The sequence below is a fragment of the Caenorhabditis remanei genome, chromosome V (assembly GCF_010183535.1).
Source record: "Caenorhabditis remanei strain PX506 chromosome V, whole genome shotgun sequence".
Lineage (NCBI taxonomy): Eukaryota > Metazoa > Nematoda > Chromadorea > Rhabditida > Rhabditidae > Caenorhabditis > Caenorhabditis remanei.
In genome coordinates this window covers 19,975,420-19,996,232 of record NC_071332.1, presented here as the reverse complement: position 1 = coordinate 19,996,232, position 20,813 = coordinate 19,975,420, and the positions used below count along the sequence as shown (strand labels likewise).

Sequence of the window (20,813 nt, the reverse complement as noted above, 5' to 3'; positions counted from 1 at the left end):
AGCTAATCTTCAAGTAAATCTGAGCACTGATGTAAGTATTAATGATGAGAAAAGGGACAGTGACGAATCGGGCGTGGAAAGAGTCTGCAAGTTGGAAATAAATTTCTAAATAGAAAAATACCACCAACTGATAAATTTGCTCTTCAATAGATCTGCCTTAGGTCCACAGAGAAGCTGTTGATTAAATAGAAATATCGAGACAGTGAGGGGAAACCATTGAAGAATCTGTAAATTTTAAAATTTTGAATTTAATACAAAGATCAACGAACCGTGTAATAAAATCCAAGTTTAAAGTGTTTTTGCGGGAGCCGAAGACAGAAAAAAGCTGTAAAAAAAGCCGAAATTCCTGCATTAAAAATAAGGTACGCCAGAGGAAATTTAGCATTGTTAATATCAGATGCAGATAGCCCACCGATATTCTGATATATCTATTTTTTTTTCGAACTTACTTCCATTTTTATAGACTTATTGACTGGTTTTATTTCAATTTCTTCTTCTAATAACTCGCTTCGATCGTTTGGTGCATATCCCATTTTTGTAGAATTGGAGAGAAATGAATTTTAAATAATTCGTAAACAAAAATAATTTGGAAGAGAGGTTTACTAGTTCACGCTTTGTTTGGTAACAGTTTTTTCTGGTTTACAAAAAGATATTCGAAAACAATTTTATAAATTTAGAAGAGTGTTCATCATCAATTTTCTTTGTCGAACTTTTGAACCACATCAAGAAATTATGAGAAATACTTCGAAAATTGAATGGTTTGTTTTAGTAACAAGGACATCATGACAGACAAACAGACAGACATATATTCAAAAATCAGCGAATTCCCAATGTTCACTGCAAACCATTTTTTTTTCGAAATCTGAAATTTTCACCCCCCTCAAATTGTATTCTTTCCTCATGTGATCTCCCATCATTCCATCTCTCTATATCATCTTGTGATCTTATCGAAAACAGACACGGAACAAGAAGAACACGTGTTGGGGAGGGGGAAGGGGCTGATAAGATATCGTGTGGAAAGAGAAAAGTGTTGATCAAGTATTTATATATGTACAAACAAGGTTTTGGCTAAATTTCAAAAAAAAATTATAAGAGTTTATTCCACAATCCGCGTGCGTTGAAGCTCTGGGAAGTCGGAGGATTTGTTCTGAAATTATGTACTTTGGTTGAAGAATTTTTTCAATTTCAATTGCCATGTCAAGATTTGTGCCAATTTTCAGGGTCCCTTTTTACCAGTTTTTAACTCAAAAGCGTCAAATTTCTGGCTGAAGAACAAATTTCTCCACTTTTAAACCTTCAAATTCAGATTCCTCATGTTTTTTTACCCCTATCCCCTAGTTTTCAGCTCAATATCTCAAATTGTCGTGAGATCTGATGCATTGTACGCAATTTGGGCGAGAAGTGTTTGCGTACCAAACACCAGATCTCACGACACTTTGAATTATCATGCTAAAACCTGCTGAATAGGGGTAAAAAGACGCGAGGAACTGGATTATCATATTTTTAAGTCTCAAAAATCTTAACCTACCACTCCAACCGTAATAATAACCGAGTGTCGTCTCGGTTGTACTCCAGCGGCGGGCTCCGACATCTTTCTCACCGGCGTCGTCGCTCCAGAAGACGTCGGTGTTGGTGGACAAGTTGTGGACTTGAATTTTGGCGTGTATTGGAATCCGGCAAAGTCGGAGACCATGTCGAGGAGGGTGCTCATTATTAGGAAGTTCTGAAAAACAGAGAAATTGAAATTTTTGGAAAAATGTTTTTATACAAAATGAGAACAGAAAGAGACGCGGTTCAAACTTGGAGTATGGGAAAACGGAGTTTCGGGAAATCCGGACAAACGGACATCTAGACAGACATCTGGACAGACAGACAGACACACAGACAGACAGACAGATCTCAAAGTTTTCCAATTTTTGGGGTTTTTCCAGTTTTTTTTGCGTTTTTTCCAAATTTTCATGAGATTTTTCCTAATTTTATTGGAGTTTTTCACATTTTTTCCGGTTTTTTCATATTTTTTTGGGTCATTTTCAACGGATTTTGAAAAATTGAGCTTTTGGAACTTTGCCCAGGAATCCAAATACATCAAAAAAATATTGAAGAAACTCGAAAATCGGATTTTTCTGGGCAGACATAGAAGTGGACATCCGGACAAAAAGACAGACAGACAGACAAATATCCGAAATCTAAAAATCAGAGCATTCTGAAATCCTAGCTAGCAGACATCCGGAGAAACAGAAAGACAGAAAGACAAAAAAAACCGCGCTAAAACAAATCTGACCTACAGAACAGCAAAACCTAAGTAAATAATTACATAAATGAAAAGAAAATATCTATATGGAAAAAACCATTAGCTAATGCGTGACTATTTATAGGGGGAGGGCTGTGTAATGAGAGATAGATGATGAGAGAGAGAGAGAGAGAAAAGATGATAGAAATCATCTATTAGTCATTTAATCCCATCGGAACACTGATATGATCTTTGAAAGGGCATTCCCCCCGCCATGTGATGTCAATTTTCAATGAAAAAATGCGAAACGATTCAGACAATGAGGTTAACATCAACACGGGTGGTGGTATTGCAAAGATCATTGAATGATAAGATCAGAGATGAACTTTTTTTGGTTGTAATCAATCGAAAAATGTTTCAGATTCCTCCAGACTTTGCACTGCAAAAAATTAAAATCTGGTGATTGGTATAAGGTATAACAAATAACAACCGGAAGACACGATAACATGTGATTTTTCATTTTTCACAGAATAATATTTTTGTTGAAGTACAGTAATCCTGGATTATCTTACGGTAACAGGTTTTTGACATCATATTTAGGAATTTCAGCCAATTCTTCAATTTTTAAAGACATGTGAGTCCAGGAATTCAAGTTTTTAAAAATCAAACATCGAAATTCTGAAAATATGGTGATAGGATTACGGTGACGTGAAGGAAAGGTTCCGTTTTTTGTTTGTTTTCTACATGTCTGTCGGTGTGTCTGAATTTCCGGATGTCCGCACTCAGCGGGAATTTTCGGCACTGGTGAAGATTAAGAAAACTACAGTACCCACTGACATTCCAGGGCTACAGTACCAGAGATTACTGTAATTCTTTGGTTCCGAGGTTACTGTACTAAGGCAGGTTACAGGGTAAAGTAGTACTGTAACTCTAAGGTTACGGTACTAGGGACTACTGCAAATCCGAAGAAGTTGTAAGGTTACTGTGGTATGACAGTAACGACTACAGTACCTTTCAGGTTACTGTACCCCTAACATTCCTGGACTACAGTACACCACCTACATATCCAAAAAACTAAATCATAGTCCAAATTTCCTATTTCCAAAGCACTACTCGTCTAGTTTCCCCCACACTGCCTTGACTAACAGGATTATACTACACATTTTCCCATTTTCTACACACAAAAATAACTAGAACCTTTCTAGAAATTCATTCAGGGAGAATAAGCGACAAATTGTTGTTGAGTTTAGATTTTAATGATGTGTGAACTTTTCTAGGCGTGTATTTTGTAGACGGATATGAGAATGGGGTACTGTAGATTGTGCTGTTGTCGGGATATGACTATTCTAGATTGGGGACAGGAGTACTGTAGCTGGCTGAAATTTGACTACTGTACATTGCGCAGGTTTATTGTCGAGTGGTTATGAGAGCACTGTAGCTGAAATATGGGCTACTGTAGACGGGATTCGACTACTGTAGCCGGGATAGGACTACTGTAGCTGATTTCATCATTCACCCCCGTATTTTGTATTCTGAAGTCTTCTGAATCACTCGATGTGCAACCATGCGTACTAAGCCATGTAGCATATCAAGCAGTCGGAAGTCGGCGTACTAATTGGATCAGTGGGTATGTCAAACCGACCAAAAATGTAAAGAAGGATGTCTGAACACTAAGAATGGTATTTTTTGCGGATTTTCACAAAAAAAATCGCCAAAAATTGTCTCAAAACCAATTTTTTCAAAACAAATTTATTCTCTGTTCTCAAAATTGCAAAAACTGTACAAATATATACAATTAGGTTCAAATCTAGTTCACTAGACGACAAATTCTCTTGCTCCGCTGCTCTGATCCTCAGAAGACATCGATGGAGGCGGGGGGGCGTGGCCAATTTAGAGCAGCTTGGCCTTGTCAATGGTGCAGGTTGGGATTTGGCTCTGGAAAATAAGCAAAATTAGAAAATAGGGTTGTTAATAGAGAATGGACAGCTGGAAAATTGAATTTGTCATATCAAGATTAGTCTTGGTGCCAATTTTCAGGGGTTTAGCGCAAGTTAGGGGTCTGAAAATGTTATCTGGGCAATTTTTAACCCAAAAACTTCAATTTTCTTGCTTAAAAACTAATTTCCACACTCTCAAACCTTCAAATTCAGATTCTCCATGTCTGTTTACCCTTATCCACCAATTTTCAGCTCAATATCTCAAACTGTCGTGAGATCTGATGCATTGTACGCAATTTTGGCGAAAAGTGTTTGCGTACCAAACACCACATCTTACGACACTTTGAATTAACCAGCTGTATAGGGGTAAAAACACATGGGGAACTCGAATTTCATAATTTTAAGTTTCAAAAATCTCAAAATTTTGACTAACCACTCCAACAGCAATAACCACTGAATGCTTCCGTTGCGCCGGCTCGGACACCTTCCTCCTTGGCGACGACGCTCCAGAATTCTGACCAGAAGACGTGCAGGATGGAGGTGGTGTGGCCATGGAGCACTTTCTGGATGAGCACTTTGCCACTGGCGCGGCGTTGGGCGATCGATTGATGCCGGAGAACTCGGCGATTATTTCAGAAATGGCTTGGGAGACTTTCATGATTCAGAAGACGTTGGAGAAGAAGACGTTGACGTTGTTTATATAGATGGCTGATTGGAAGGGGGTGGATCTCCGCAATTGTCATCTAATTGTTGACCTACCCACATAGCGAGAGAGTGGAGAGACGCAGAGAAATAGGAGACAAGGAACGTCGACGATGGTAAATGATAAATGTGGAGACGTGACTTTTGCAAGAATATTTTCTGAAAATTTTTTTACAGATGACGTCATCAGACTACTGTAGACTACTGTAGGTGCACACATTTTGACGGATGTCTGGAAAAATCTGTGAACAACAACAACGAGTGCGTATCATGTGATTTTCACTATTTTCCTATTTTTCCGTTTGAACATTTTTTATTTTTCAGATTGATGGATAGCCATGATTTATTTGTTGGGTGCGAGTTGGGTCTATCTTATTTTTCGATTTTGGAACAAAAAAACGAATAAAAGAAATTTATTGAGGAATTACCCGAACACTTCCTGGTCTGACCAGGGGGATCTATGGTTTTGGGGTAATTGTATAAAATCAGAAAACAAAAAAGATGAAAGGTGATTTTAGTTTTCTTGTTGAAAATACCAGTGTTAAAAACAAAAAAAGTTTTGAATTTTCGAAATATCTCGAAAATATGAAACAATTTGCAAAAACTTTGTCAGCTTTTTTATAATATTTATAAAATCTATTATTTTTCTTTGTAAGTACAAAAAATTACACACATTTTGAGCCAAAAACCACCAAAATCTGTCTAATACTGACAAAGTTACAGATTTTCGAAAACTTTCGAAATTCGAAAATTTCACTGAATCATCCGTAACTCAGTCAATATTGCGTCAAGAACAATAAAATTTATATTTTTGAAATCAGCATGTCAAGGCGGTTCGAACGAATATAATCATGCCTGAAATTTGAAATTTTCTGAAGTTTCAAAAAAATATCAGAATGTTTTTCCTAAAATCTACCGTAACGTTATGGTTTTTGTGTTAAGACCAATAAATTTTGTTTTTTTTTTTCAAAATCAGCACATCAAAGCGGTTTTAATGAGGCTAACCATGGCCAAAATCAATTTTTTGCAATTTCAAAAATGTTCAGATTTTTTTTGTTGTTTAAAATCTACCATCAACTAACGATTTTCGTTTTAAGACCAGTATATTTTATCATTTCAAAATCAGCACGTCAAGGCGGTCTAAATGAGTATAATCATGACAAGGTTCCCTTCCTTTCAAAATTTTGAAAACGATCTGAAATTTCAGATAAAGATCTTCCCCCTCAACTTTCAAACCACTTGATCTCTGCACTATCCATTTTATGCACTCAATTTGCCCTCAATTTCATTTTTCGTTCAATTCCCAAGTTACCTCCCTACAACCTTTTTTGTCACCTTTTTCTAGCCGTTTTGGCTACAAAATTCGCACGACACAAAACTTCACACAGGCCTTCAGAGTCATCATCTGATTCATCGGAACCACTATTTTCTGAGGGAACGGCTTATTTCGGTTGGGTGGACAGGACGTAATTATTTTTGTCACAGATTTTTCTGACTAGGCACGTATAATCTTCTTAATACAGTAATCTCAACATTTCTACAGTAATCCCGCAGTTTTTTCCAGTTTTTTGCTGCAAATCTTACATATATTTTCCCTGTAAAATGTCATCCTTCTAACATCACCATTATCATCATTCCCCTCTCCTCCCTTAACACAACAATCCAATTAGAAGTGTTTTCCCTTTCCCCTACAATTTCGTCACCTCCTCCTCCCTTTTCCTATTCTGACTGTTTGTTCTGACTAGAGAGACACATGCATCTTGTAGTCATAGTCATTCAAATAGTTCTGTGATGTTCCAGAGTGAAGGGGCGGGGCTTAGAAGTGTTGGAGGTATATAAACGAGGGAAAATGTGGTGACGGGAAGTGGGTCAACTTTTCTTTGAGAATTTTTTTCTTAACTCTAAATTTTTACATTTTTAAATCAATTTTCGCAATTCATTTTCGTATACTTTCAGATATCAAAATGCAAATCCAATACTTTGCTGAAATCGTCTCTGAATTCTCTGGTTTTCACCACACGCCGGGATTCAAGGCGTCCCGATCCACTGGTGATTTTGAGAAGTTTTCTGGAACCAAAAATTCGAGAAGAGCATCTACAGAGTCAACGACAAGCAATCATTCGATTCGGATTCCTGTGGGAGTGGTTAGTGAAAATTTTGAGATTTTTGAGACTTAAAGGTATGAAATTCGAGTTCTCCGTGTCTTTTTACCTCTAGTCAGCAAGTTATAGTAATATAATTCGAATTGTCGTAAGATGTGGTGTTTGGTACGCAAACACTTCTTGCTCAAATTGCGTACAATGCATCAGATCTCCCGACAGTTTGAGATATTGAGCTGAAAATTGGTGGATAGGGGTAAAAAGACATGGAGAATTCGAATTTGAAAAATTTAGATTGTTGAAATTAGTTTTTTAGCAAGAAATTTAATGATTGCGCGGATTTGGTGTGCTGGCTATTTGCACGCGATTTCAGTGACTCCCAGGCGCATTTCTAGTGACTTAGAGAATTTCTAGATTTCTGACCCATTTTCAGCCTACTTTTCTAATTTACAACATTTTTTAGGACGACGTGCCCATCCTCTCTACTACCTCCTCCAAAAACCATCCCCATTTTACCAAAAACTTCGCCACCTCTCCGTCAATCTCCCGTATGGCAAGCCTCAGTCGTGTCCAGGAGAAGCTGCAACGCAAAATCAAACGATCAAAGAGCGAGGAGAGTCTGGAGAGTCTGGAGAATCAGAATTCGAGAAAATCGTCCACCACTACGTCGTATAGACTCTTGGTATAGAGTCGGACAGTAATGGAATAATTTTATCATCTTCATGTCCAGATGAGAATGTTTTTATGTATGTATGTATTGATTGATCTCTTGTTATATCTACCTGAAAATTGTCGGGTAGATAGAAAATGAATGTATAAATACGTGAACTTATAAATAATAAATTGTTAAAATTCAAAACAAAAATTCATTTCTCTCCAGTTCTACAAAGATGGGATACGCACCAAACGATTGGTATGATTTAATGGGAAAAGAAATTGAAATCAAAAATAAATCTCTAGCAATAGTAGTGAGTTCAGTTTGTGGATTCGGTTCAGTAATTTAATAAAAACTTGTTTGCAGCAATGGTTCATTGCAGTTTTCATAATTTATCTCGTCTTTAGTTGCACTATTATAGGTTTTCTGGCTATAGATGAGTTTGTTCCGTATGCTTGAAAATAGTTCTTAATAGATAGTTTTTTAGCTATCGAGAGTTTGATGGACTATCTCAATCTGAAATTAACAATGTTGCATGGTATCTGGCATACCTCACTGTTATAGCAGATCTTTCGGCTCTTTTGACAATTTTTTTCCCTCTTTTGCTCCCGCAAAGACACTTTAAAATTGGTTTTTATTATACGGTTGGTTGATCTTTGTATTAAATTCAAAATGTTTGCAGTTACAGATTCTTCAATGGTTTCCCTTCATTGTCTGCATATTTATATTTAATCAACAGCTTTTCTGTGGACCCAAGGCAGATCTGTTGAAAAGAAAATTAATTTGTTGGTGGTATTTTTTTATTTAATTTTTTATTTCCTACTTGCAGTCTCTTTCGTCGCTCAATTCTTCACGATCCCTCTTCTCATTATCAATACTTACATCAGTGCTCAAGTTTATTTGATAATTAGGTTTTTCGCTAGTTATTTTTGTAGAAAATGTGATTGTTTTCAGCAAACTTCGCCCAGAATACGATGGAGATGATTCGTATGAGGTGATTGAAGGATCAGAAGGAAGTTCGACGAAGAAAATTGATCTCTCATGATTTCTCATCATATAAATTTATGTAATTATTGCGCGAAATCCCAATAAATTACGCGTAAACTCATAAATCCATTTGCTTCCAAAAATATCTCTCTAAATTCATTTCCTTCAATTTTGCTCATTAAACAAGAATGGGATACGCTCCAAGAGAACGGAGCGATTTACTCGAAGAAGAAATAATTATCAAACCAATCAAAAAACCGTTCCCTACTTGGGTATGTTAAGGGCTATAACTGTTTTATCAACCACTTATTCACAGCAATGGTTTATCTTAGTTTTCACAGTTTATTTCGTCGTTTTTATTACTACTGGTGTTACTGGAATAATTGCTGAGTTTGTTTTATCTGTTTAAAAATAAGCTTAATAGATTGTTTTTTCAGCTATCAAAAACTCGGTGGGCTATCTGCTTCTGACATTAACAATACTGTATTTGCTCTGATATACGTTTATATTAATGTAGGGCTTTCGGTTATTCTGACAACTTATTTCCCTAGTTTGCTCCCGCAAAGACACTTTAAAATTGGTTTTTATTATACGGTTGGTTGATTTCTTTAATAAATTAAAAATTTTAATAACAACAGATTCTTCAATGGTTTCCCCTCACTGCCTGCATATTTATATTCAATCAACAGCTTTTCTGTGGACCCAAGGCGTATCAATTGAAGAGAAAATTCATTTGTTGGTGGTATTTTTCTATAAAAATAATTATTTCCATTTTGCAGATTCTTTCGTCGCTCAATTCTTCACTATCCCTCTTCTCATCATTAATACTTATATCAGTGCTCAGGTTTATTTGATAATTAGGTTCGTTGCTAGCGATTTTTATACAAAATGCAATATTTTCTAGCAAGCTCCGCCCAGAATACGATGGAGATGAGTTGTATGAAGTAATTGAAGGATCAGAAGGAAGTTCGACAAAGAAAACTGATGATTAGCTTTTTTTTTTAATCTATTAAATTGATTTTCAATATCTTTTCTGTAAAAACTACGTAGAGCTGTTACCAAACAAAGCATGAACTTGTAAACGTCTGTTCCGAATTATTTTTGTTTACGAATTATTCAAAATTCATTTCTCGGCAATTCTACAAAGATGGGATACGCACCAAACGATCGAATCGAGTTATTAGAAAAAGAAACTGAAATCAAAAATAAATCTCTAATAATAGCAGTAAGTTCCTGAATAACTTTTATATCAAACCGTTTTAAATTATTTCAGGAATGGTTTGGAACTATTTACTTGATTTATACAGTTACTTTGCTCCTTGTCTTACCTGCGGCAGTTATCGTTGATATGTATGTTTAAATTCATCAAAAAAGTTTTAAAAAAACTAAACCATAATTTTTGTTCCAGATACCGCACAGTCGAAGGGGTACCTGAGTTTGAAGTGAACAATATTTTTTATTTCTTTTGGTTCCTTTTTTTGTACATTGCATGTGTCACCTTCCTGACGCCCGTTTTTGCCGTTTTTCTTCCACGAAAGTGTTTTAAGGTTGCTTATTATTTTACGGTAAAAATTTAAAAAAAAACTATTTTAAATCAAGTGGTTAAGATGTTTCAAATGACTCTTCTCGTTTTCTGGATAATTGGTTTTTATGGGTATTTGGTATTAAGATCAAGTGCAATAAAAATGTGTCGGCAATTTATCAGTTAGTACTTTTCTACTCTATATGAATTGATTTTCGAGTTTCAGTACCAATTTCTCTCCAAGTCTTCTTCATTCCACTTCTCTTCATCAATACTTACATCTGTGCTCAGGTTTATTTGATAATTAGGTTTGTTGCTAGCAATTTTATTTAGAAAATTCACATTTTTCAGCAAGCTCCGCCCAGAATACGATGGAGATGATTTGTATGAGGTAATTGAAGGATCAGAAGGAAGTTCGACAAAGAAAACTGATGATTAACATTTTTTACTAAATTTATAAAATTGATTTTCAATATCTGTTTGTAAACCAGAGCGTTTGAGAAAACAAACTGTTACCAAACAAAGCGTGAACTTGCAAACCTCTGTTTTGATTTATTTTTGTTCACGATTTATTCAAAATTCATTTCTCGCCAATTCTACAAATATGGGATACGCACCAAACGATCGAAGCGAGTTATTAGAAAAAGAAATTAAAATCAAAAATAAATCTCTAATAATAGCAGTAAGTTCCTGAATAACTTTTATATCAAACAGTTTGAAATTATTTCAGCAATGGTTTGGAAATATTTACGTGATTTATATGGTTACTTTGCTCCTTGTCTTACCTGCGGCAGCTATCGTTGATAGGTATGTTTAAATTTATCAAAAATACACCAAAAAACTGAACCGTAAATTTTGTTCCAGATACCGCACAGTCGAAGGGGTACCTGAGTTTGAAGTTAACAATATTTTTTATTTCTTTTGGTTCCTTTTTTTGTACATTGCATGTGTCACCTTCCTGACCCCCGTTTTTGCCGTTTTTCTTCCACGAAAGTATTTTAAGGTTGCTTATTATTTTACGGTAAGTACCCTTCTTGAAACTACATTTTACATAATGTGGTTTAGATTTTTCAAATGGTTCTTCTCATTTCCTGGATCATTGGTTTCAATAGGTACTTGATATTTGAGCCTAATAGATATAAACTGCGTCGACACTTTATCAGTCAGTCTCTTTTTTTATGGTTTGGAGCTGAATTTCAAATTTCAAAATTTCAGTACCGATTTTTCTCCAAGTCTTCTTCATTCCACTTCTCTTCATCAATACTTACATCAGATCCGAGCTTTTCTTGAAGATCAGGTATGTTGCCAGTGATTTTTATTTAAATTCAGGATTTTTCAGCAAGCTCCGCCCAGAATACGATGGAGATGATCTGTATGAAGTAATTGAAGGATCAGAAGAAAGTTCGACAAAGAAAATTTATTCTTCTGAAAGGAATAAAAAAAAATTCAAAGCTTTTCTTGAAAAACTACTATAATTCGAAAATAAACGCGTAAACTTACTTGAAAATAATGTTTTTGAAAATCCTATAATTCATTTCTCTCCACTTTCTCACTTCAAAAACCAATAATGGGGTACGCTCCAAGAGATAGAAAGAGGTTAATTGGAGAAGAGATTGTTATCTATCCTATTAAAAAGTCATTTGAATTAGCAGTAAGTCAAAGAAATCAGAAAATTCGAAAGTCAACTTATTTCCAGGATTGGATTCCGGGTTTGATATTATGTTATGCCATAGCTATCCTTATTTTTTCTGCTCCGGTATTAATCGTACGTTCGTTATCTATTTTATTTATTAAAAAAAGAAAAAATGTTTCAGACGTGTTCAGCTCGATGGTTTGACTAAATCAGAATTGGAGAGTTGTATGTACACCATGCTTTATGTTCTCATACATATCATAATTGTCATGATCCTCATAGTCGTATTAACTCTTTTACTTCCACAACGACATTTCAAAATCGGCTTTTATTTTACGGTTAGTAGATTTGCCAGGCTCAGCAGTTTCTCTAAATTTTCCAGATTGCTCAAAGTTTCCTACTAGTTTTCTGGATAATACAATTCAATAAAATGTTTATTTATGGATCTAAAGTGGATCAGATAAGACAACAATTCATTTGTAAGTATTATTTTTCAACTGTTTCCAACATTTTATGATTTGCAGTCACTATCTTTGCTCAAGTCGTTGCCATTCCACTCTTATTCGGCACTACTTACATCTGTTCTCAGGTTTTCTTGAAAGTTAGGTGTGTTTCTTGTCATTCTTGCCTCCGTTTATTGAATTCAGTTTTTTTCTAGCAAGCTCCACCCAGAATACGAAGGAGATAATTTGTATGAAGTGATATATGGAGGAGATGATAGTTCGACAAAGAAAATAGATATCTCTTGATTTTTTATCATATAAATTCATATGATTTTTGCGCGAACTTCCAATAAATGACGCGTAAACACATAAAAGCTTTTGCTCAAAAATTTAAACTCATTTTCTCAAGTTTTCACAAACCAAAAATGGGATACGCACCAAACGTTCGACGCGAGTTATTGGAAAAAGAAATTAAAATCAAATCAATCAATAAGTCTCTAAAAATAGAAGTATGTTCAGTGAATTGTTTCTGTAAATAAATAAACTCTTGTTTACAGCAATGGTTTGCCCTAGTTTGCGCAGTGTACAGTAGCGAGCATAAGTGAGCACCCCTTCATACTTTTATATGTAACTCTGTTGAATCGTGTCCGTTTTGCATAAACTTTTTTTTGAAAGAAAGCCAAAGTATTCAGCAATAAGAAAATATGTTTTTTGAAAAATTTGCGTTTGCTGATTTTTTCGATAATCGATTTTTCCTGATCTTGATTTGAAAATTCGAAAAAAACTTTTTATTTTTCTCTTGGAGATATTGAGTTTTTAGTTTAAAAATGTTGGAAAACACTCGAATAAACAAAAAATTATGTTGAATCGACTTCTCAACTCCTAAGTATCGTGCTAAAGCTCCAGAAGTCAAAAGTAGTGCCTTCGGGGAAATCATCATAACTCATCAAAAAATTCTCAAAATTTTTTGAAACATGTACCAAAATACGTGTCTTGAGTTTTTCTACAAACCAACATTAAAAAATTACAATTTTAGAAAAAATAATTTTTCAAATTTTTTTTCACTCAAAAATAATTTTATTCTCATTTTTTCTCAATTTCCGTTATTTTCTGGCTATAAAACGTACATACGTTACAAAAACTGTATGCAAAGTGTTTTATCACAAATAACAAAACACATGTATGTATTCCTTGTTCGTGTTATAGCCAGAAAATAACGGAAATTGAGAAAAAATGAGAATAAAATAATTTTTGAGTGAAAAAAAATTTGAAAAATTATTTTTTCTAAAATTGTAATTTTTTAATGTTGGTTTGTAGAAAAACTCAAGAAACGTATTTTGGTACATGTTTCAAAAAATTTTGAGAGTTTTTTGATGAGTTATGATGATTTCCCCGAAGGCACTACTTTTGACTTCTGGAGCTCTAGCACGATTCTCAGGAGTTGAGAAGCCGATTCAACATAATTTTTTGTTTATTCGAGTGTTTTCCAACATTTTTAAACTAAAAACTCAATATCTCCAAGAGAAAAATAAAAAGTTTTTTTTCGAATTTTCAAATCAAGATCAGGAAAAATCGATTATCGAAAAAATCAGCAAACGCAAATTTTTCAAAAAACATATTTTCTTATTGCTGAATACTTTGGCTTTCTTTCAAAAAAAAGTTTATGCAAAACGGACACGATTCAACAGAGTTACATATAAAAGTATGAAGGGGTGCTCACTTATGCTCGCTACTGTATGTCGTCATATCATTATTATAGCTTTTATGGCTATAGATGAGTTTGTTCCGTCTGTTCAAAAATAGTTCTTAATAGATAGTTTTTAGCTTTCGAAAACTCGATGGGTTATCTGGATCTGACATTTATAATGCTGGAGTTTGTCTGGCATACCTTGTTGGTACAGCAGAGTTTTCGGCTCTTCTGACAGCTTTTTTTTGTTTTCGGCTACCGCAAAAACACTTTAAAATAGGCTTTTATTATACGGTTGGTTGATCATTGTATTAAATTCAAAATTTTAGCAATTAAAGATTCTTCAATGGTTTCCCCTCACTGTCTGCATATTTTTATTTAATCAACAGCTTCTCTGTGGGCCTAAGGCAGATCTATTGAAGAGAAAATTCATTTGTTGGTGGTATTTTTCTATTTTAAATTTATCTTCAACTTATAGTCTCTTTCCATGCCCAATTCTTCACTATACCTCTTCTCCTCATCAATTCTTATATCAGTGCTCAGCTTCATTTGACAATTAGGTTCGTTTCTTCGTATCTTAAAAGTAAATCAAATTGTTTCTAGTAAGCTCCGCCCAGAATACGATGGAGATGATTTGTATGAAATAGTTGACGGATCAGAAGAAAGTTCAACAAAGAAAATTGATGTCTAAACATTTGTGATTCTGTTGAAAATGAAATTCATGCTTATCATTTGTCAAATTTTTTGAATACAATACAATAAGAAGCAAATGAAAACCAACCGAAAGTTTGCATAAGAGAAACGACTCAGGTATTTTTTCGCACTTTGCCCACGAAATGGGCAGCATGGCCCAGAGAAAAGGGCCGCGGGGCCTGCCCTACGCCGGCACTCGTGCCGATTTTGAGGGCCACATGGCCCATTTCGTGGGCAAAGTGCCGAGATTTGGTTCAACGCGCGGCATTCCTCTCCTTTCGCTCCTTACCATTTAGCACTATAATTAACCAGATTACACATTTTTGTACTTTACTACTATTTATTCATCAAAATTAAACACAAAATAGTAATTTCAGTAATAATGGGGAGTAATAAGATAAAATAAACTAGAATTTGTCAAACTTTAAAATGGGGAATAGGAATACAGAAGAAGAATATAATTTTTAGTAAAAGTTACAAATATACAAATTAAAACGAAAAATCTAAAGTAAATGCGAAAATTAACAGAGACGAGCAGTGGAGTAGCCGAAGCGCGTAGTTGTTGATGATGTTTGTATTGTTGAATTTATTTCTCGTTAAGCTGAAATTTGTCAAAAATTGAAAGATAAAAAGAAAAAAGAAAATAATAGCGTCTTACCTGTTTTATCGGCGGATCTGTGTAGATTGTCTCATCTTCTAATTGAAAAAAGTAGCATAAAATAGAAGGACGAAAGAATTGAAAAAGAAACGAAATAAATTAGAAAAATCGTGGTGAAAAATCAGCGTGTGCTGTAGAGCGCGATTTCTCAACTTGTGCCCACTTCGGGCCAAAGTGGTGCCCAACCGGGGCCAAACAGGTGCCCAACCCGTGCCCACATCCAACCAGCTTCTCCTTTCGGCAACCAACTCTCCAGCTTGTGCCCAACCCGCGCCAAACTAGTGCCCACTGGGCCATGTGGCCCTTTTTGTGGGCAATTTGCCCTATTCAATGGCCACATGGCCCTTTTAACATTTTCACTGCCCAACCCTCGCCAAAAAATACCTGAGGAATATAAAGAAGATGTGAAAAATAAACTATTTTTAATAGAAGCTTGTAATGTTGTGATATAATATAGTTTTTCGAGCATGCATTTCGGTAGAGCGCCAATGCAACACTCTAAAAAAGTTGTAAAGATCCAAAATGTGACAAATAGAGAGGTAGAGAAAGAAGGAATGTGAGAGAGTGGATGCATAAATTTTGGAAGAATCGATGTCGGGGCAATTAAGTCGAAGTTACAAGGCTCAAATAACTGGAATTTTAATCATATTTTTAAAACCAATAACCGGGTACTCACTTTAAGTGCATATCCAGGCGCAACATACAAGGGTGATCTCTGTCAACGCGACAACAGAATATATTCCGATATTGATGCCTCGGAAATAAATCAATGACTTTACAAGTTTCACCGAAAAGTTTTATTTGTTTCTCTTTTGCAAATTTTTAATTAAATTTTGTCGGTGTCTTCTTTATATTGTATTCAAAAAATGTGACTTATGATAAGCATGAATAGTATACAAGTATAGTAGAGAATAAAGGGAGGAATGAATAAATAAGCATTGTGGTAAAAATTATGTATAGAAATTTCATGAGGACAAAATGTGATAAACATGTATATACAGAATGAATGGGGAAGAAATGAGGAGATAACGGAACAAATACCTGATATGAGGTGCGGTGCCACTAACATTTTGTCCTACTTGACGCGATTCTAGAGATCGTAAATACATCTCTTATCATCTATAACTTAACTACACCTTATCAGGAACTGGGCGAGACACTTAGAGAAACAAGAATCAATTTTACGGAGATAACAGAGAGACCTTGTTGTTCTACGAATTTTTTTCATCTGGAACATTTCTAATGCTTGTCACGGTGTCACGTATGCTCTTATATAAATCATATTTTTAGGGTATGCAGATTAAAAGTAAAGCTTCACTATTGTAGTTGACAGTTTTTAAGTACGAGCGGTCTCAAAGAAGTTACAGCCAATCAATGTGAAGTAGCCAATTTTCTACTGAAACGGTTTTATTTAATTCCATTTAATCAGGTATTTGATACGCGGTCTCCTCTTCTTTTCCGCCCACGTTCATCCTGTCTATACATGTTTTTCACATTTTGTTCTCGAAAATTTTCTATACATCATTTTGTCCAAATGCATTTTCATTCACTCCTCACTATACTCTCCTTCACAATTCCTTTAGAAGGATGCATAAGAATGATACCTCCTGATGAAGTATCAATTTCATCTACCCCTACTGCTACCGTACCAACTGATGAACCTTCTTCTCCTCCTCCAGAAGTGACCACGGAAGAAGTTGTGAAGACAGCACAAACGGAAGCGCCAACTTCAAATGAACCACCCACGAGAGAGACGCCAACCGATCGCGAGTCCATTTTTTCCTAATAATAAACTATAACATTTTCAGCATGCCCCACTTGTAACATTGCTGGAATAACGGTGACAGCTCCAGACGGCGACCTAGATTTCGCGATCCAGTAAGGATTTTTCCAGGCTTTCCTTATTCTGTTACCAGCCTGTCTGCCCTTTCTAACGGTATAGGCCAGGGCTTATTCTGATGGTATAGGGCAGGTAAACCCTGGAGAGGTGTCAAAAGTGGAAGGGACCGGAGCAGGAGAAGGTGAGACAATTTTTGGTGTACGGCAGCCGGCTGGAATGGCACGAGCTTAAGGATGGTCAAAGGCCAATCGCACGGTCATTCGGTAGAATTGCGAGAAGATTCCTTAGAGTAGTTGTAAAGTGTTGTAAATTGGAGTTTTCTAGTGGAGACGCTGCTGAATTTGTGTCAGCCCTTAAAACATTTTAATTCCGCGACCACTATTATTTCCAAGCTTCCCTATTCAAAAAGATTATATTCAGACAGGACCCAGGAGAAGACGGATGTACCTACACTACTGTCACGTGTCGAAACAGAGATGACACCAGTTGCGCGGAGATCTCTATATCTGCAACAGGTGCATCGGGCATGTCTTCTATTGGTAGCGCCGCGGATGCTTCAGAAACTCAGTCGGTGCTCACTTGTAACAGTGATGGGACATGGTCTAGCGGTACTGTGACAGGTATCACCGAGGTATCTTGCACCTCGATGAATTGCTAGGCACGTGAGTAGTTTGGGTTTTGATTTTTAGTTAGAAAAAATAATTATTAAATTCCAGTTATGTGAGCCTTGTAACATCAACTGAATCGTCCCGATATCAATGCCTCCGAAATAAATCAATGACTTTACAAGTTTCAATTGAAAGTTTTATCAATAATTCAGACATCTTCATTCATATCAATTTGTTTCTCTATAAAATTTTTTATTCTTTTCAAACAATTTTACTAATGATAAGCATGAATAGTATATAAGTATAGTAGAGAGTATATGGAGGAATGACTGACAGGATGAATGAGGGAAGACAGAAAAAAATAACGGAACGTGTAGTTCCTTGAAGTCTCCTTAATCAAAAAATTATCGTTTCCCGTAAGACACACCCTGTTCACGTCTACATTCACATTTTGGCCTCCTTGACACGATTCTAGGGTCGTAATTCAACTATTGGTAAGAGTTACTTCATATTGAAAAGAAATATACAATTTACCGATATTTCCAGGCAGAAACCATTGCTGGAGGACCCGAACAAGTGATAGGGGAACAGATGAACCTATTTTATGCCGAAGCAGATATTACGTGTGGCAACGCTGGAATGTTTTTCTTTGGCACAGTGTGAGAATATAAATTAATTTAATTTTCAGACAAAAAAGAAAAATTATTATTTTCAGAACGAGAATCACTAGATTGAGATGTTCCTATCAGGGTTGCCCAAATGGAGATGGTTGATGGTGTGAGCACGCCATAATTTTGAATTTTTGTTTTGTTATAGTGGTGCAAAGTGCAATTAAACTTTATGTATGAAAATTGAACTATATAAAAAATGTTCTTTATCTTTTCTTTTTTCTTTTTGTTTCGACCTCTCCATTTGTCACATTTTGAATTTCTAAAAATTTCTCATCACATTGGAATTTTTATGTATTCTATTCATACATATGATGCTTATCATCAGTCACATTTTTTGAATACAATAAAATAATCGAGAACAACAAAAAACCAACAAAAATTTGCATAATAGAAACAAAATAATATAAAAGAAGACGCCTATAATCATAAAAAATCAGAAGTCCCACAATGACTTTATTCCTAAACACCTTCACCCTCCTGGTTGTCTTTTTCGTTGCTCTCGGAGCATCTAGTCCCAGTCGACACCGTTTTTTCGGATAAGAAATCATGAAAATTATAGAATATTGGGAAAAAGTCGTTGCAGAACTCAACTTGCAATTGATAAGGGAGTTGCGCCGAGTGAGATGTTTGGGTGAGTAAAGGCAATCGGGACGGACAGACAGACAGACAGACATACCGACTTACAGAAACATGATTGTTTTCCAGAACGCCTCTTCTCACTGATGAGCAAATAGCCCCCAGTGAGATGATTGGGTGAGTTGGACACCCGGACACACAGACAGACACCTAATCGAGTTTTTCAGAACTCTCCCAACGGAACGTCAAATTGTGAGTGAAGCTGTGCCTGCTGATGAAGATTTCCTCCCGACAGAGTTTCCCAAAGATTTTATTGATAACATTTTCAATTGAAACTTGAAACGTTGTGATGTAATAAAGTTTGTCGAGCATGGATTCCGGTAGAGCTCCATAGCAACAATCTAAAAAAGTGTTTAGAGTGTCAAAACGTGAAAAATAGAGAGGTCTGTAGACAACGAAATAGAAAAAGAAAACAAAATATTTTTTATCTATTTTATATTTCATAAATGAAGTTTCATTACACTTTGCACCACTGTAATGTAACAAAAAATTAAAAATCAACATCTCATGGGGGGGGGGGGGGGGGGGGGGGGGGGCAACCGTCGAAAAAGCACCTCAATCTAGTGATTCCAGTTCTGAAAATAATATATTTTTCTTTTTTGAATGAAAATTTAATTTAATTATATTCTCACACTAATGAGTAGAATGTTCCATCATTGGCACAGTTAATAGTTGCACCTGCATAAAATGTGTTCATCCTTTGCCCTATCACTTTTGTTCCTGGTCCAGCAGTTGTTTCTGCCTTTAAAATAGGAAACTTTTGGTAAATTTTATAAAATCTTACCAATATTTGAAGTATACCGCAGTCCTGTAAGAAGTTTTCAAGTCTACACTCTGAATAGTACTCCAGGCATGGGTCATCTGATTGTTCTCTGTAAAAAAAACTCGTGATAAAGTCAATTTTCATTTTGCATCAACACTTACTCTGCGTCATAGATTGTATTTGGACGGATTGATATCGGGGCAATTGAGTCGATGTTACAAGTCTTGCAAACTGAAATTTGAGGCACATTTTTAAAACTAAAAACCGGGTACTCCCGGGTAGATGGAATTGATACTTCTTCGGGAGGAATCATTCTTACGCATCCTTCTAGAGAAATTATGAAGGAGAGTATAGTGAGGAATGAATGGAGAAGCATTGGACAAAATAATGTATAAAAATTTTTTGAGAACAAAATGGGACAAACATGGATAGACACGATGAATGAGGGAAGAAAAGAGGAAGAGGATCTTTTGATCTACAAACTACATACACCTTATCAATCTAAAAACTGGACGATCTTTGCGCAGACACTCACAGAAACTAGAATCAAATTTACGCAGATAACAGAAGTCTTGTTGATCTACGAAATTTTGTAGACTGGAAAATGTCTAGAGGGTGTTACGGTGTCACGAATGGTTTTATATAAATCAAATTTTCAGGGCCTCACTTTTGTACCTGACTTTTTTTGAACGGACGGGCGCAAGAGAGTTACAGCTATTCGAGGTGAAATAAGCAATTTTCTACTGAAACTGTTTTTTCAAAATGGGAATCACTAGATTGAGCTGCGTCTATGACGGTTGCCCAAATGGTGATTTCGCAATTCTAGGGATCGTCAATATATATAGATATATATATCTTTTGATCTACAAACTAGACACACGTAATAACGAAGACACTAACAGAAACAAGCACCATCTGTACGGAGATAACGAAAGATCTTATTGATCTATGCAATTTTGTTACGTGACTTGCAATCTAGTCCACTGGAAAATTTCAAAAGGTGTCAAGGTGTGACGAATGACCATATTAAAATTAAATTTTTTAGGACA

The 20,813-nt window shown here is 35.5% G+C and overlaps 9 protein-coding genes across 9 annotated transcripts; 6 read left to right on the top strand and 3 right to left on the bottom strand.

The window, feature by feature from the left end:
• Nucleotides 1-1,096: 1,096 nt before the first annotated feature.
• GCK72_021487 (uncharacterized protein) lies at nt 1,097-1,711 on the bottom strand (the record flags this gene model as incomplete). The annotated part of the gene is made up of 2 exons (XM_003104483.2): nt 1,097-1,147; nt 1,529-1,711. The coding sequence occupies 2 exons, from the start codon at nt 1,709-1,711 to the stop codon at nt 1,097-1,099; spliced, it is 234 nt and encodes a 77-aa protein (XP_003104531.2).
• A 2,856-nt stretch (nt 1,712-4,567) lies between these two features.
• On the bottom strand, nt 4,568-4,825 carry GCK72_021486 (uncharacterized protein; the record flags this gene model as incomplete). Its single annotated transcript, XM_003104542.2, has 1 exon — nt 4,568-4,825. One exon carries the CDS (start codon nt 4,823-4,825, stop codon nt 4,568-4,570), a length of 258 nt encoding a protein of 85 aa, XP_003104590.2.
• A 2,008-nt stretch (nt 4,826-6,833) lies between these two features.
• On the top strand, nt 6,834-8,668 carry GCK72_021485 (uncharacterized protein; the record flags this gene model as incomplete). Its single annotated transcript, XM_003104526.2, has 5 exons — nt 6,834-7,013; nt 7,432-7,650; nt 7,699-7,714; nt 8,453-8,534; nt 8,578-8,668. The coding sequence occupies 5 exons, from the start codon at nt 6,834-6,836 to the stop codon at nt 8,666-8,668; spliced, it is 588 nt and encodes a 195-aa protein (XP_003104574.2).
• Nucleotides 8,669-8,798: 130 nt separating this feature from the next.
• On the top strand, nt 8,799-9,602 carry GCK72_021484 (uncharacterized protein; the record flags this gene model as incomplete). The annotated part of the gene is made up of 6 exons (XM_053734297.1): nt 8,799-8,882; nt 8,927-9,000; nt 9,048-9,123; nt 9,249-9,345; nt 9,390-9,471; nt 9,515-9,602. The coding sequence occupies 6 exons, from the start codon at nt 8,799-8,801 to the stop codon at nt 9,600-9,602; spliced, it is 501 nt and encodes a 166-aa protein (XP_053583210.1).
• Nucleotides 9,603-9,757: 155 nt separating this feature from the next.
• Nucleotides 9,758-10,571, top strand: GCK72_021483 (uncharacterized protein; the record flags this gene model as incomplete). The annotated part of the gene is made up of 5 exons (XM_053734296.1): nt 9,758-9,835; nt 9,884-9,960; nt 10,019-10,101; nt 10,359-10,440; nt 10,484-10,571. 5 exons carry the CDS (start codon nt 9,758-9,760, stop codon nt 10,569-10,571), a joined length of 408 nt encoding a protein of 135 aa, XP_053583209.1.
• A 635-nt stretch (nt 10,572-11,206) lies between these two features.
• Nucleotides 11,207-12,514, top strand: GCK72_021482 (uncharacterized protein; the record flags this gene model as incomplete). The annotated part of the gene is made up of 7 exons (XM_053734295.1): nt 11,207-11,294; nt 11,348-11,429; nt 11,472-11,504; nt 11,947-12,103; nt 12,148-12,244; nt 12,290-12,371; nt 12,424-12,514. The coding sequence occupies 7 exons, from the start codon at nt 11,207-11,209 to the stop codon at nt 12,512-12,514; spliced, it is 630 nt and encodes a 209-aa protein (XP_053583208.1).
• Nucleotides 12,515-13,930: 1,416 nt separating this feature from the next.
• GCK72_021481 (uncharacterized protein) lies at nt 13,931-14,586 on the top strand (the record flags this gene model as incomplete). The annotated part of the gene is made up of 4 exons (XM_053734294.1): nt 13,931-13,986; nt 14,033-14,103; nt 14,374-14,455; nt 14,499-14,586. The coding sequence occupies 4 exons, from the start codon at nt 13,931-13,933 to the stop codon at nt 14,584-14,586; spliced, it is 297 nt and encodes a 98-aa protein (XP_053583207.1).
• Nucleotides 14,587-16,488: 1,902 nt separating this feature from the next.
• Nucleotides 16,489-19,274, top strand: GCK72_021480 (uncharacterized protein; the record flags this gene model as incomplete). Its single annotated transcript, XM_053734293.1, has 7 exons — nt 16,489-16,507; nt 17,055-17,124; nt 17,507-17,717; nt 18,241-18,353; nt 18,925-18,996; nt 19,071-19,118; nt 19,169-19,274. 7 exons carry the CDS (start codon nt 16,489-16,491, stop codon nt 19,272-19,274), a joined length of 639 nt encoding a protein of 212 aa, XP_053583206.1.
• Nucleotides 19,275-19,629: 355 nt separating this feature from the next.
• On the bottom strand, nt 19,630-20,087 carry GCK72_021479 (uncharacterized protein; the record flags this gene model as incomplete). The annotated part of the gene is made up of 4 exons (XM_053734292.1): nt 19,630-19,743; nt 19,786-19,873; nt 19,926-19,995; nt 20,084-20,087. 4 exons carry the CDS (start codon nt 20,085-20,087, stop codon nt 19,630-19,632), a joined length of 276 nt encoding a protein of 91 aa, XP_053583205.1.
• Nucleotides 20,088-20,813: the final 726 nt, after the last annotated feature.